This window comes from Betta splendens, chromosome 10, assembly GCF_900634795.4.
Source record: "Betta splendens chromosome 10, fBetSpl5.4, whole genome shotgun sequence".
NCBI lineage: Eukaryota > Metazoa > Chordata > Actinopteri > Anabantiformes > Osphronemidae > Betta > Betta splendens.
The window spans coordinates 6,571,732-6,587,222 of NC_040890.2; the positions used below are offsets into that span (position 1 = coordinate 6,571,732).

At 39.9% G+C, this 15,491-nt stretch overlaps 2 protein-coding genes and 1 long non-coding RNA gene across 5 annotated transcripts; 2 read left to right on the plus strand and 1 right to left on the minus strand.

Moving 5' to 3' along the window:
* Window positions 1-351: 351 nt before the first annotated feature.
* phf6 (PHD finger protein 6) lies at window positions 352-6,555 on the plus strand. The gene is made up of 11 exons (XM_029164963.3): window positions 352-514; window positions 2,490-2,649; window positions 3,138-3,239; window positions 4,003-4,136; window positions 4,226-4,272; window positions 4,541-4,701; window positions 4,793-4,936; window positions 5,054-5,158; window positions 5,245-5,378; window positions 5,563-5,680; window positions 5,781-6,555. The coding sequence occupies exons 2-10, from the start codon at window positions 2,518-2,520 to the stop codon at window positions 5,678-5,680; spliced, it is 1,077 nt and encodes a 358-aa protein (XP_029020796.1). The 5' UTR covers window positions 352-514; window positions 2,490-2,517; the 3' UTR covers window positions 5,781-6,555.
* On the minus strand, window positions 6,092-11,386 carry LOC114864241 (uncharacterized). 3 transcript variants are annotated; one of them, XR_003787280.3, is made up of 10 exons: window positions 11,215-11,386; window positions 9,437-9,513; window positions 9,224-9,297; window positions 8,969-9,087; window positions 8,814-8,869; window positions 8,637-8,720; window positions 8,427-8,525; window positions 8,251-8,324; window positions 7,813-8,146; window positions 6,092-7,733 (listed from the first exon to the last, which is right to left on the minus strand). It is a non-coding gene; the product is annotated as an uncharacterized LOC114864241 (long non-coding RNA). The 3 variants fall into 3 exon arrangements; XR_005898212.2 differs by lacking the exon at window positions 11,215-11,386 and having other exon boundaries at window positions 6,092-7,572; window positions 7,652-7,733; window positions 9,437-10,198; XR_003787279.3 differs by lacking the exon at window positions 11,215-11,386 and having other exon boundaries at window positions 9,437-10,198.
* On the plus strand, window positions 10,916-15,389 carry hprt1 (hypoxanthine phosphoribosyltransferase 1). Its single transcript, XM_029164965.3, has 9 exons — window positions 10,916-11,152; window positions 12,919-13,025; window positions 13,311-13,494; window positions 13,626-13,691; window positions 13,894-13,911; window positions 13,993-14,075; window positions 14,216-14,262; window positions 14,386-14,462; window positions 14,578-15,389. Exons 1-9 carry the CDS (start codon window positions 11,126-11,128, stop codon window positions 14,623-14,625), a joined length of 657 nt encoding a protein of 218 aa, XP_029020798.1. The 5' UTR covers window positions 10,916-11,125; the 3' UTR covers window positions 14,626-15,389.
* Window positions 15,390-15,491: the final 102 nt, after the last annotated feature.

Consider the following 15,491-nt stretch of genomic DNA (forward strand, 5'->3'; position numbering starts at 1 on the left):
AATCCCCAAATCTGTGTAGCTCTCTGTATATAAAGTAAACTTAAATAAATAATTAAAAAAAATAATTTAATTATTTTATAAAAAGATGCAAAATCAGTTGGCGCTGTTTAATGGATGTGTTGCAGATTTAAATTTCATCTAAACCTTTAGCTTTTGAGGCGATTACACTTGAAATTTGCTGCAACAACTGGCATTTGAATAATATTTAAAGTTGGGTACATGAAAGTTAGGTATTTCCAGGACGTAGCCCATTTTTAAAAAGAACTTTCGTTTTCTTCGAACTTAGACCTCCCACGTCTTTTCACGTTTGACTCACCGCAGCATACATTCGTCACAGGGCGTTTTATTTTGAAAGCCACATCCGGAAGTCAGGTCGTCTTGGACGCAGTAGTTAGCTTGATGCTAGTGTGAAAAGCACACGATTGCTTCTGAAGGACGGAAAGAAACACAGTAGCTTCCCGGAACACTTTTCCGTCTTTTCCACCGTTTGGGCACGATACGGCTGCATTACCAGGTAGGACGTTAACCGTTTACCAGCGGCTGGATGATAGCAGACGTATTACATGGCCTATTGTCGTTTTGGCCGTATTGCTGGCGTCCAAGCTGAGCTGCTCTGCTTTTCTCAGGGATACATCACGTATGGCGCTCTTTACTTCGAAACGGTTTGCAAAGACCCGCGCCTGTCATGATAATTTCCCACATTTAAAGGGAAATATTCTCCCTTTTCCTGGCTCGCGCAGAAACATGATGTCGAAGTGTCACATTTTCCTGCCCGTCGACCTTTATTTTCCTGCATGAAAAGGCCCGAGGAGAGATTTCGGGGCGTTGAGAGGTTCATAGTGAGAATTGTTGTCAGTTCCAGCTAGTTTGGTGGAGACAGAGACACACACCCCCTTTAATTCAAAACTTTGGGAGAGAAATTGGAGACACTTTTTATATTCCTTTTGCTCCCGCTGCCGATCGACCACAGCATCGCAAGTTGGTAGCGGATGGAGACACGGGGGCATTTCAGCGAGGAGCCCAGGTTGGATTCGGGGCTGTTTGGTGTTTTTTCCACGGGCAGCATTGTGCGTACGCTCGCTGGCTCCGCCGCCGTAGCCGCCGCAGTGAAATCCTGGCCCTGCGATCATGGCTCTAGCGGCTCTGCCGAGCCGTCGCAGCGCCCTGCTATTGCCATTTTTTTTTTACAACACTCACTTTCATTTGTGGAATATAATAATTATTAGTAGATGTTTACAATCATCATATTTAATATTTATGCGGCGCGTTATTGATAACATCAAATTGACAATTTGGAGCTTTGTTCGCCTCATCTGCTGTGAAGAATTCGGTGATGGCTCCATAATCAATCCTGCACAATCTTTGTATTTTCTTTTAAATAAATGTTTAACACACGTTGTGAGGTTTTAAATAAATGCAGATGGAAACAACGTAACTGCGGTAGTATTTGATTCAACAGATCCTGTATCTGGCGTGTTTTCACCGCTTTGCTTAATAGACACTACAGTCTAAAAGACTTAAAAATCCCCCAGAACTGATTGTATTTTAGAGAAAAAGAATGACATGAAGTTGGGACAGATGTGGCAGAACGCTGGAGTGGACGTGGGCCATACGTGGGATTGTGCTGCATCTTTGTGGGGCGGTTTGTCTGTAATTCCAAAGTGCACGTGTGTGACTGAGCTACGTGGAATCTGGGCATTTCTGTTCTCAACCCTGTTTCTGTTGATTTCCCTTCCCGTTCCAGTTTATTCAGATTTTTGCCCTGGGATGACTGGTGAGCAGCGCTAACTGCAGGCCTGTGTGCTGCTTGTCTTTAACACATCAGTGTCATTTTGACTGGATTCATAAATTGGACTCATTTTTTTGGCACCTGGCTTGGTATCGGTCCACACACAGCATTAAACATGCCATTTGAATTCAAATTAAGCCTAAATGAACGGATGGGGAGTCGGCTCAGTGATGTGGTATTTGGAGGTTTTGAAGGGCAACAGTTACAGATTGTTTCAGAACTCTGGCTCTTCATTTGAGAGGTTTACGGTTGTAGTTGATCACCTTTTTTAAAGGATAAGATTTTATCTAGATTAAAGACTTCTATTTAGTGGTTACCTTTATAGTTTACTTGCTTTGGCTTTAGTTTACTGTAAATGGATGAACAGTTTTACAGGTGTGTGCATGGTTATGCCTATATATTAAAACAGTGCCAATTAGCAGTAATGAGACATACATGCTTCGCTCCTTTACATGCAGTATGCTAAACGTAATACCTTATGGGATTTTGGTGAATGAGATATGAGCCAGAACATGACAAGCTACATGTGTGAAAAGTCACCAGTGAATGTCAAAGCTGTTTTCATGAAATACTTGATGACCTAATGTGTAAAACTGTTCGACTGCAGGTGTGTTATGGGTGATCCAGCAAATTTAACTCAGTTATCTTGATGCTTCAACATATTTTGGGGGGTTCTATTTTTTCTTCTTCTTTTTTCTAGGTTGAAACCAACAAAGACGCCTTCGATCATGTCGGGACAGAGGAAAGGAGCCGCGGCTCGGCTGCCTAAATGTGCCTTCTGCAGAACCAACCGGGACAAGGAGTGCGGGCAGCTGCTGGTGTCTGACAGCCAGAAGGTGGCAGCCCACCATAAGTGCATGGTGAGCAGAGCACGTTGTTCTGGCTTTGTAGCCTGTGATCCTCCAAGCCAGATTTGAACTCCTATTTATTGTCACACATGCCACATTTCAAATTGACTCTTTTGTGGCTTCTTTTGTTCATAAGGGGACACCTACATAATGAACTGTTTACAAACCAAAATAAAATGAGACACAGCGTAATGAGTTTGTGCAATGAATATATAATTAACACTAGCATGCCTGGCTCGTGTTTATTGGGGAGTGGGGTAATAGTTGCCTCCTTGATGTTTAGGTCGAGACATTAAATTAAAGCCTGTAATTAAAAATAAATAAATAGTGTCAGTAACTACATTAATGTAGCTGTATTGACATGGACTGTAAAAAATAGAATAAAAAAACTAATAGAAATACAGTTGATGAAAATTTTAATATTGAAATATGTAATGTGGCAGAATAGATTTGATCACATAGATGTAATGAATAAATGATTCTCATATTTATGCTTCTAGCTTTTCTCCTCTGCACTGGTCACATCTCACTCAGACAGCGACAACATTGGGGGATTTTCCATTGAGGATGTTAAAAAAGAGATCAAGAGGGGAAATAAATTGGTAAGTAGCCACTGCAATTACTCGTGTAGCTAAAGTAATGGATGCGGATAGTGGTTATCTATAGCTACAAAAAAGGGTTTTTAGTGTGAAAACTACATTTAAATAAAGTAGGTTTTACATAAATAGTTTATGCATAATTTAAGAATACATTCATCTATATATTTACTTGTGCATCGTATATCACATTTAGCACATGTTTACACCAGTTAAGGTTACAGTGTGTCCGTAGTGGTTCAATGTGTTTACTTCCTTCTTTTTCGTATGCATGTGTTTCCTACAAGCGGAGTGAGGTTCATATTATCTGGTGAAAAATCAGATCTATTTTTTTTTTCAATGAACAGCCTTTTGTAAAAGATGTTACACTTCATGTTTTAACAAACAAGTAGTACACACAGGCAAGCTTTTTGTGTTTGTATGCATCATCATGCAATGTTTAGGTTTCAAACAAGATATAATGAGATCTTTGTTTTTGTTTAGAATTGTTTTAATTTAGAACATTTAGTAATAATAAGCTCTCTGCTGTCATCGGTTTTAATTGCAATGCATTTTCCGCACAGGGTTTTTATTTGATGACATTTTCTCATGGATTTTAAGAATATTGTCTTAAAAGGGACATTATTATTCAGAACCTAATCAAAAATCACATTTGTCATCACTAATTAACAAATCCTATCGCTAATCATCTGTTATGTTGAATGATGAGCTGCATGTTATTGCCTGTTTTCCTCCTTAAAACATGTAGCTGTGTTTCTCCCTCCTTCAGATGTGTTCTTCATGTCACCGGCCGGGTGCTACTATCGGCTGTGATGTGAAGACATGCCGAAGGACGTATCATTATTACTGCGCTGTGAAGGACAAAGCCCAGATCAAAGAAAATCCCTCACAAGGCATTTACCTGTGAGTCAGTTTGTATATGGGCATATTCTCTATTCAGGTTATTTTCAGTACAATGATAATTAAATGTATTTGTTTGCTTCTTTATATAGTGTTTACTGCCGCAAACACCGGGATGCGTCACAAGATGGCATTCAAGGTAAGAGTATGCTTTAGCATCTGCCTGATTGTTATCCCGTACGGTAGATTTGATTAAAGCTGGGTGGATTTTTGTTCTCACGCGGTCTTTTAAATTGATTGAAAGTGTAGTAATGTTTATATTCTAGAACTAGTTGTCAAGCTGCTGTGAAGATCTTATCTAAATAAGAAACGCATCCTCTAACAGGTTCTTTTCTCCGATGCATCTTTTTGTCGTCGCAGAAAAGACATTTTCTCAGCATGTTTTTGTGTTTTGTTGCTGCTCTTAGATGAAGAGGAAGCTGTGACCAACGATTCAGACTCCTCACCTCCACAAAGTCGTGGCAGAGGCAGGTTTGAAAAGGGGAGAGCTAAGGCAGGATCTCGTGGCCAATTAGAAGACACGCGTTCCACCTCCTCGCAGGCTGCAGACGAGGAGAGTTCCTCTCATGTAGGGCAACACACCTTTGATAGGGTCTGATTTGTGGGAGGGTGTGTCTGTGCAGTGTTTTAGCATTTTTGCTTTTGTGTGTGTGTTTCAGCGGGACAGATCTCCCCTTCGGGCCAGTCCTGCAGACAGCGGCCAGCGCTGTGGTTTCTGCCACGCTGGGGACGAGGAAAACGAAACAAGAGGCATGCTTCACACAGATAATTCCAAAAAAGTGGCTGCACACTACAAATGCATGGTAAGATTGTTGTGGATTGTGTTGTTGCGTGACATACTTGAAGCACTTTACACTCCAATGGTGCATTTTAGACACGATAATATTATGAATTTCTTCCTGATATTTTATCTCTCCCAGCTTTTTTCATCGGGGACAGTCCAGCTGACCACCACATCGCGGGCTGAATTCGGGAACTTTGATGTGAAAACAGTCATCCAGGAAATCAAGCGAGGAAAAAGAATGGTGGGCAGATTGCGTAACATGATTTTTTGAAAGTAAGTTGTTTGAAGTGATTGATAACCAACTGACTGGCTCTGGTGCTTTTTCAGAAATGTACACTCTGCACCCAGCTGGGTGCAACCATCGGCTGTGAAATCAAAGCATGCGTGAAGACCTACCACTATCACTGCGGCCTGCAGGACAAAGCCAAGTACATTGAAAACATGGCACGAGGCATCTACAAGTGTGTTCACCTTTTATATTGAATAATAAAAAGATGATTAATTAAACATGATCCGAGCCACTTGCTGATACCAGACACATTACAAAATAACTCCTTTGACTGAATCATATTAGAATTCTAGGGTGAAGACTAGTGTACTAATAGTTGCATGTGTTGCTGTGTTTGTTTGTTTGTTTGTTTTAAGATTATACTGTAAGAACCACAGTGGCAACGAGGAGAGGGATGAGGAGGATGAGGAGCGGGAGAATCGCAGAGAGAGGGCGGCAATTGACCACAGAGGAACACAAATGAATGGAAACTAGGTACTTGGATTATAAAAGCAGTAGTCGTGGCTGTTGTACTATTGTTTATTCTCATCCGTTTAATGTTTCCTGGGGTTTCCATTTTCTGCTGGTCCTACAGGTTGTCCTGTTACATGTGACAAGGGAGAAGAACGGAAGAAATAAAAAGACGGAGAGAGAATTTGCTATTCCACACCTTACATTCAAAGTCATGGTCTCCAAACTCCTCCTTTGCACGGTTTCTTCCGGTACATGGGCAGGATGTCCCACTGAGTATCATGCCTTCGTCATGACGCCCTGTTCTGAGTTGACCGGATGAGCTTTTCACAGACTGGTCATGCTCTGCAGAGCACAGGGCGGCTGCAGGATCATGACAAGCCATGGCAAATCAAAAGATGGTTTCAAATACATTTATTACTGCCAGGAATAAAACCTGGCAGACTGGTGGTTTGATTGTGTCTTTCTGCCCATATCCCCACAGATTACATGGCCCACACTGAAACCCATACATTCTTCCTTAGCTTCTGAAGGACCTGCTTTTGAGAGGGGTCTGTTTGTTACTAGTCTCTATAAAATTGTTGTTTCTGTAACCATGTCTTAAAGAATACTCTTTTCATGTTAGCCTTTCTTTCTTGATATGTAATATTTTGCTACTGTCTTATCATGATGAGTAATTTTGAATATTTGGATTTCAAACAGTCACAGTTACAAGTTTTGCCAGCATGCACTTGGATTTTCCCACTGTTAAAGGTGGCATTTTTTTTATTTAGCTACTAAGGAGCAAGGTAGAGCTCTTTACAGGAGTTGGCTGACTTTGTTTGATGTACTGTTACTTGTATCTCTACAAATGTATCCACGAATGATTGGAAATAGAAATATTTTATTTTACACATTTACTAAGACCACAGTCTTTTCATCTTTTTAAAGGTCAGTGTCATTGTCAATACCATATGTATCAAACATACACAGGAATCAAACTTGCAAAGCTCTTTACAGTGCGCAATGCATAAAATGAGCTCAGAGCAGTTAAGAACAATAAGTAGGGCACATACTGTAGAAGCAGTACGGTTAAAGTAATAAGGTGCAGACATCCCGTTTCAATAGCTGCTGTAAAGGGCTTAAGTGTCCATCTTTATTTCTGACATGAATTGATATATACTGGATTATAACTGTTTAAGAGGAAATATTTCAATATCGATATTCTGCAGTTGTGGTAGTTATAGAAGTTCTAACCAATTCATAAAACTGACAAATAAGTAGTGGATCATTAGTTCACCTTCTTCATAACATCCTCAGGCACTGAAAGAACATTAGGTGTTTTCTATTACTTAGTAAATGTTTCATATTTTACAGCTCTAAATAATTGATTCCATGAACTGTTATTGAAGGACTGATTGGTTGTTCCATTAAACTGCGTTTACATTAATTTAGGGTAGGTAACAAACTGCCAAATGAGATTTTGAAGAAAAACAGTTTGTAGTTGAGGTTGGGCCCTCTGTAGTGTTACAAGATAAAGATAAATCTTTACTGATCTCACATCAGAGAATTACACTTCTTAAGCAGCTCTCAACCAACGGGTTTAAAAAAAGGTTAAAGTGTACAAAAACTATAATTAGAATATAAACAATATACAAAATGGGCCTCATAATTAACATAAATCAAAATAAATAAAAACAAGCTGTGCACATACATCAAGTGTGAGGTTAAAATGTGGAGTTAGACAATAGCTGGGAATGAAAAATCTGTGGTAACACTGCTTCCTAGACTGGCGGTATCGGTCTGTCACTGATGGAGCTGCACAGACCCTCCACAGTCTGATGCAGCGGGTTAGAGGTATTGTCCAAAATGCATCACATCCTCCTCTCTTTCACCTTCTCCATGGCTTCAGTGTAATAGTTTTAATGTCACCCAGGCTTTAAGAACATTTCAACAGGCATTGAGGCAACAACTCTGCTGATTCTGATGACTTGAGATATGGATACAAGGTGTCACCTGCAGCCTGTGATGGAGACGGAACCAGGTCCAGGAAACAGCTGGTGCAGTCGTAACAAGTCTACGACAAGTCTGCGAAATACTGACAATCATTGGTTCACACGGTAAGTTGTTACATGTACACACCACTGTAAAAAGGCAAGTACTTGACCAAGACTTACCATCATCTGTTAATGGGCCCAAATGGCCCACGATGAAGCTAACTCTTGGCCCATCTGCTCTTTGTTGTCACCACCATCTCTTTGATCACTTCCATGAGACCGATCGAGTAGCCTGATTTCTGGCTGACTGACTCATGGTTGCATCTCAATCAGCTGTTGGTAAGACTGCCTAGCCCATCTCTGCAGACACCCACACATGAAGAATGGCTTAAGAAGATATGGAACACTGGTCACCATCGTCAGCTGGACTGTTACAATACATGTTGTTGTTATCAGATACAGTGACAGATTGGTGGGCATCTTCACTTTCGCTGTCCCTCCATGTCAATGAACCCTGCCAGTGGGAGGATCAAGACACAGAAGAAATGAAGTGAAGTAGAAGAAGCTACTGTGATGCAGTGTTTGGACATTTAGGATGACAAACGTGATGTTACTCACTTTGGCAGGGTCACAAATGACCAGTGTTCCACAGTGTCTCCATCACAGCTACACTAATGGAAGTGTGGTTGTCGCTGCAGCAGGAAACACATAAGAAGGTCTTAGTTAAAATCTTTGGCTAGATGAAACAACACACAAACACAATTGGTTTCTGTGGTTAGTTTTGTGAGTCGTACTTTCAGGTACACGTCCAGACACTGCTCCACTGAATGTCTAGGGAACAGTGCCAGCTCAAAGCTGTTGAGCCATGATAAGTCATGGACTGCATCCCACATCTGAACAATGACATGACAGTTCAATGACACAATACCAATTGATTCATAGGTTAAAATATTACATGTCCACACTACTTTAAGAAGACAAAAAAATTCTAACTGAGTTCCTACCGTCAGGGTTTTCGACATCTGAAAATTGATGTGAGCTCTCTGCAGGTCCAATGACATGAACTGCAGCATGAACAGACAAGCGTCCTGCACAGAAACATAGTTTTGAGTCAATTTCTTTTTACAAAAACTATTTTCCAGCTTATTTATCTGCTCTGTAGCATTAAGAAGTGCACTAACAGTTTATATCGTCGTGGTCAAAGTCAAGCTCAAACTGTGCAACCATCCTGGCGTGCCTGAAAGCCGGGAAGAGAGGTGAAGAAATCAGGAGGTTCCTCACGCTGATCTGTATGTTAGTGGTCAAACAAATTTCTCTGCTGTGTTCTGTGCTGTACCGGAAGATGAAGCTGGAACTTGCAATTTGCACCTGGCAGTAGAACTCATGGATGAAAGGCTCCAGGGTCAGGAGGGCCTGCAAGGCGTTCATGTAACAGTGTTGCCCAGGTCGGGTAACCTGAAACAAAGAAGAAGAAGATGAAGAAAGGCAAATCATCCTCAGGTCGACTGTGAATGTTGAAAGAGGAACATACACAAATATGAGTCATGAGTCAGCAGTGAAATGGTTAATTTTGTATTTGACGCCTTCTTACCTGCTTCAGACAAACTTTTGCAGTTGCGGCCTTGGTTGATTTTGAGACAGCGAAAATGCTGAACTGTCTGCCTGCTGAAAATGAGTAAAGACACATGATTATGTGTCAGAATAACTTCAGTATATTAGTATATAATAGTAATAACATAATTTTGTAACATTTAGATTGATGTTTATCATGTGACTATGAAGGCAACAAAAACCTTTTGTTTACCTGTTGTGGGAGGTGGAGCTGGGTTCTTCAACAGAAATGCAGACGTGGCATTTCTTCCTTTCAAAATGTGTAAAATTCTATTTGATTAAATATAGGGAAAGATGTTAAAGTAAACATTTTTCAATGCACAAAGTTTAAGATTCAAACCGGCTAGTGTTTCCATGGACATGCCATCCCTGCAAAAACAATCTATGTTTATGTATTATATGTAAAAAGAAAAAAAAATCACAGAAATCTTTGCATTTTGTTTGCAGTTTTCCAAAGAGGCAGATTCCAGTTAGCAAGTTAAATTTAAATCAACCATCATCAAGGCAACAGCATTGATGTGCTGTCAGTGGAGGCAAAGCCTCACCTCACCTGGAAATCACCGGATAATATGATTATGATAACTCAAAATAGAAAATCACATCTGTCCACTAATCTATGTTAAAAATAATTCTTAACATCTTTTTATTAAAATCGTTGAATTTGTTTATTTCCTGATCTATTATAGGGAGAAACTCAATGTGTGGAGCTGAGTCTCAGGCCTGAATACTCAAATCATCAAGAAATGGGTTGATACCTGTTCCCTTTCTGTGTCACAGGTTGTCACCAGCGTAATGCCTAAAAATGTGTTTACCAATGTGTGTGTAAAAATCTGGTTAGGCACGCACAGATTAGTTTACACAGACACAGATCTATTGTGACTCTAAATTGACTCCACAGATATCATTCCAGCTGCAGTGTCTGAAAAGGATAGGGTGATCGGATGGTATCTGCATGTGCCCCCCCCCCCCCTCCCCCCAGGTGGCAGATGAACCACTTTATAAATTTGGGAAGATGAATTGTGGCTATTTGCTTACCTGGAAATATTTCAAAATACTGATATTGAATAAACTATATATTTTAAAATACAATGTATTGTGGATTGACCAGTTGAGTGCACAAGACATATTTAGTACTTCTTTCAACTATAATATATTTTTTTTTACTTTTACTCTATACTTCTATGTCACTATATGTAAATAGGGTGTGAAGGTTTAAGCATAATCGAATATACAGAAATAATGTTAAAAATGTTTATTTCATTTAGCAATAGAGGCGCTTTACCAGCACATCTGGAAGCATTGCATATGTTTTTGCCGTCTTAAGTAGTTTATCATGTACAGTTACTAATAAAATTGAAGACCCATCTACGTAATGAATATCTTGGTTTTAAAGTGTTTAATTATTTGTCTTTAGATTATAGTTTTTACATTTTGCGCCGCAGGAATTGCAGGAGTTCTGTGTCGGTCCCGAGCCCGGAAAAATAGGGTTGCGTCAGGGAAGGCATCCGGCGTAAAAACGTGCCCAATCAACAATGCGAATCACTCGCTGTGGCGACCCCTGACGGAAGAAGCCGAGAGTAGTTACTTCACTAGTTTCACATTTGCAGCACGCTGCCTCCTCGTTCGCCCTCGTGGGGGCGGGACTAGCGCGCTCCTGATTGGTCGGCCTCACTCCCCGTCATCGTACGTTTATCGGCGCACCAGTACAGTAGAGCGGGCAGCCCGGAACGAACCTCTGGGTAGCAACTTAGCTAGCTGCCGCTTCCATGTGTGCGCGGCTGTCATAACGGTGAAAAGTCCGCGAAAGCCACCTGAGCTTAAAGGTTCCCTCTGAACACCAAGCCAGAACACGTAGAACCGAGCTTTATTCGCCGACACGGACATGGCGACATCCAGCCCCTGTGTTGTGGTGAGTACCCCACACACAAACAACCGGAACGAAATAGGAGACAGAAGGGGGTCGTAGGTTACCTCTGCGTGCTCCCTGGAGCGGCTCGCTGCACGTTTGAACAAACAGGAAGTGACAGTTACAGCCACTGTAACATATGGACATTAACATAATATTTATCATCTGTCTGTCGTTACCCGTGGTAACGCACGGGTGTTGTTGTCGACTCGGCTCTGTAATGTAGCGTGGCCTGGGGCTATGGAGACACGCGCCTACCGCGCAAAGCATGCGGCTTCTTGATGCATACGTGTGCGCGCGCGCGTCGCTTACATTAGTGTAATTACACGATTGCACACAATTACACCGTTAACGACGATCTAATACGGTCTAATGGGGCGGGCTGAGCATTTTATTCTCGCTGTACGTTCTATGCGTGAATATGCAAACCGATTCAAAACCATATATCTACACACATTAATCTGATGCACTTAAAGTCAAAGTTAACTCAAAGTTAAGTTTCATGTGTTCCAAACAAAACACAGTTTATAATTCTAAAAAAATCCAAAAGGAAAAAGCAGGCATGAAAACTACAGTCATAGAACAGATGTGGTTGTTTGTGAAGAGGAAGACCATGACACGGACCTCAAGTAGAACTATTCTTGACGACCTAAGCGTTTTAAAATTAGATTTTTGTGGTTTGCTTTTTCAGCTGACTGCACCAAATTAGAACTTAGCACTTAAAAAAAGAATAAGTTCCTGTTTTTCCAAATTGAAAACAAATATCAAGTCGCATTGAGAAGCCCCAATAGTCGCTGGGGCATGCAGTTATGTTGGAATATTTCATATTTGTACTATCCCATGTGTTAGACGCACTGATTCTTCTAGAGCAGATTTATATTGTCATGATTACAACCAATTAACTATTCAGTCCAGACTTTGGAAGCCACAAATTTATTGTCTTCAGATTGCACATTAAACCGACCCACCCAATTGTGGACACAGATAATGTCGTTAAAAGCAGGTTTCAAATGAAATTAGCTTTACAGTGCAGCATTGCCAAACATGAACTTTGTCAGCACTAAATCCAAGGTCATTCCTCCTGTTGAACCCGGCCTGTATCATTGGGTTGTTTGTCTTGTTACTTCACGGCTTTGCTCCCTCAATAATAAACAGCCGCTCTGTGAGTAAAATACTCCTTCAGATCATGTGAACACGAGGACATCTGCTCAGTATCAGTCGCGTTATTTTGCAAAGAAAAGAGTGTAATCCAAACAGATGGATTTGTTTTCTGTTCAGGGACAGAAGATGATGCTTTAGTCTGCTTTAGCTACATTGAATCGGAGGCTGGGGATGTTGTGGTACAGTGCTATAGAAAGCAAACAGGTTTTTGTTTACTAAAGATCTAGATTATGCACTGGCTGGAATAGTGAGTAAAGTCAGTCACATTATTACCACAGTACCTCACACTCTGCATTAGCAGAGTTATCACATGATACCAGTTAATGGTAATATGCTATGGAGTTTAAGCTAGAGCTACATACATATAACTGACAATACTGACAATTTGTTACAGACTTAGGCATAGGACAGACAAATTCAGAAACAGATCAGGCTTTGGTTTGTGTTTTGTCACAAAACTACAAAATAATGAGCTTTATAGTGGTGCAGTAAGAAAATATCCCACCACTGATATGATCGCCCACTTTTGAATCAGCTGAATGTCCCATGTTCCGTGTTAGTTAATAACCCTGAGATTTTTAACCCCTTTATGTCATGTTTTATTCCAGATTAGTGACGATGAGCAGGGGTATGACCTGGACCTTTTCTGCATACCAAAGCACTATGCAGCTGACCTTGAGAGGGTTTACATCCCACATGGGCTAATCTTGGACAGGTGGGCTTCAACATGTTCAGTAATATGCAATAAAAATGTGTAAAAAAAATGAATGAATGAAAATGAGTGTTTGACTTAAATGTCTAAACAAAAGCTTCTTGTCTTCGCAACTCGCTTATTTAATTGAATTAACGATTATCACATAATGATAGTGTTTTTTGGTGCCTGTGTTAAACAGACCAGACTCCATGGCAGCACTATAGAAATATCAGCAAATAGAAGATGATGCTGACAGGAGATTGAGTAGACGCTTCTTTTTTTGTCACCCACCTTACATTACAACAGGACAGAGAGACTGGCCAGAGAGATTATGAAGGAAATGGGTGGGCATCATATCGTTGCCCTATGTGTGCTCAAAGGGGGCTACAAGTTCTTTGCAGACCTGCTGGACTACATCAAGGCCCTGAACAGGAATAGTGACCGTTCCATTCCAATGACTGTGGACTTCATTCGCCTCAAGAGCTATTGTGTAATTTATCCAGACTTTGCTCTTCATTGTTTAAGATGTGTTGTCTTGATAATTTATCTATCACAATCCATTCATGTTTTGACTGACGTTAAAGATGACATCACATGTCTACCTAATTCTTTTGTTTGTAGAATGACCAGTCTACGGGTGAAATCAAAGTAATTGGTGGCGATGACCTGTCTACACTAACAGGCAAGGTAGGAAATATGACCGAAGCGTGATTATAACTAAAAAAGATTATTGTTGACACAGTTAAGAACCAGTGCTGTAAATAATGATATTTCTTGAAATGACATTGACCTTTCTCATTTCTAAAGTTCAGTTTTATGTTACGAAGATGTGTGCAGTTCCTTTTTTTTCGCTAAATCTAATGTTTTCTTCCCTCTTTTTTTACTACAGAATGTTTTGATTGTGGAGGTATGCATACATTTTTCTTCTGTGTCAAAGTAGGAAGCCACTGAATCCACTACCACTAATATGAGCGTCTCATGTTTTCAGGATATTATTGACACAGGCAAGACGATGAAAACGTTATTGCAACTTCTCAAACAGTACAATCCCAAAATGGTTAAAGTAGCCAGGTAATTCTTCTCAAATACAACTTCACAAATAACAAATGTCTGATTATGTTACTCTGAATGTTTTGTTACGGATAGAGATTATTGTCAGTGTTTAGGCAGCTATGAAGTATTTTATTAATCATCCAAGTTTCTGTCCTCAGCTTGTTGGTAAAGAGAACACCCAGAAGTGTTGGCTACAGGCCAGACTGTGAGTTTCACACAATAAATGTTTTACATTCTGTTAATGATGTGTGTCATATACAGTCACAAAGCATGCTTTGTAAATTTGTTAGTTGAAGTCATTGATTAACTTGTTTTCTATGTCTTCTAGTTGTAGGATTTGAAGTCCCTGACAAATTTGTGGTAGGATACGCGCTGGACTACAATGAGTACTTTAGAGATCTAAATGTAAGTATTAGGGATGGATGGAAAGCAGCCTATGATTCATGCTTATAACAGTTTGTACTTTGTGATGATGTTGAGCTTGAAGATTGTTGTACTCACTGACCCTTTTCTATTTCAGCATATCTGTGTCATTAGTGAAATGGGGAAGGAGAAGTACAAGGCATGAAGACTCTTTTCTACAATGCTTAAATGATGGTTGAAGCTTTTCCTTTTGTGGTTCATTTTATATTGTATTACTTCACATTTGCGTCATAGAAAAATGTGCAGCCTGCTCAGGGCCATGGGGATATACTGATACAGTAATGGTCCTGATGCATTTCAGGTTTTAAATGAAATTGATTGCTTTAGATAGTGTAGTGTCTGGGTTGAACAGCATGAAACCCAGCTTTGCTTTAAGTGAGTACGCTTTTGCCCCCTTCGCTAATTGTAGTCTTTTGTTTAGCGATTGAGTAATTTATTCAAAGCAATGCTGCTGCCTTCAAGTTCAAAATCACATTTACTGTGCAACAATGAGGTTTCACACTTTTGAAAACCTCCTAACTTATAATCTCTTGCTTTTATTCCATATTCTGCTTGTACTTGAGACTATCGGTATGGACTTCCTCAAAGAGGATGTCACATTCAACACATGGGTATGCTGAAGATTAAATATCTTGTTTTCTTTTTTAAAAATACTTTGCGTACACAAATCCCCCATTGAGCCACATTATTTTTGTTACATAAAAGACAAATAAATCATTATCATGCTGGACAAATAGGTTGCAAATGATGTATGTGGCCAATACTACAAAAGAATCATGTTTTAAATAATATGTATGCACCCATCATTGAATCGAGCATAATTAAACTACCTTATTTATAATTCATCAATGATGCCATTATGTGTCAAATGTATTTTAATTTATCACTCATTAAATATTCACACCCTAACTTAGACTAATGCATTTTCCTAAGAAAGCTTTAAAATCTGTTACTTTATAAATTGTCATAACTTCTGAACCACTAAAGGAACTTAAATAATAGTGAAATAAA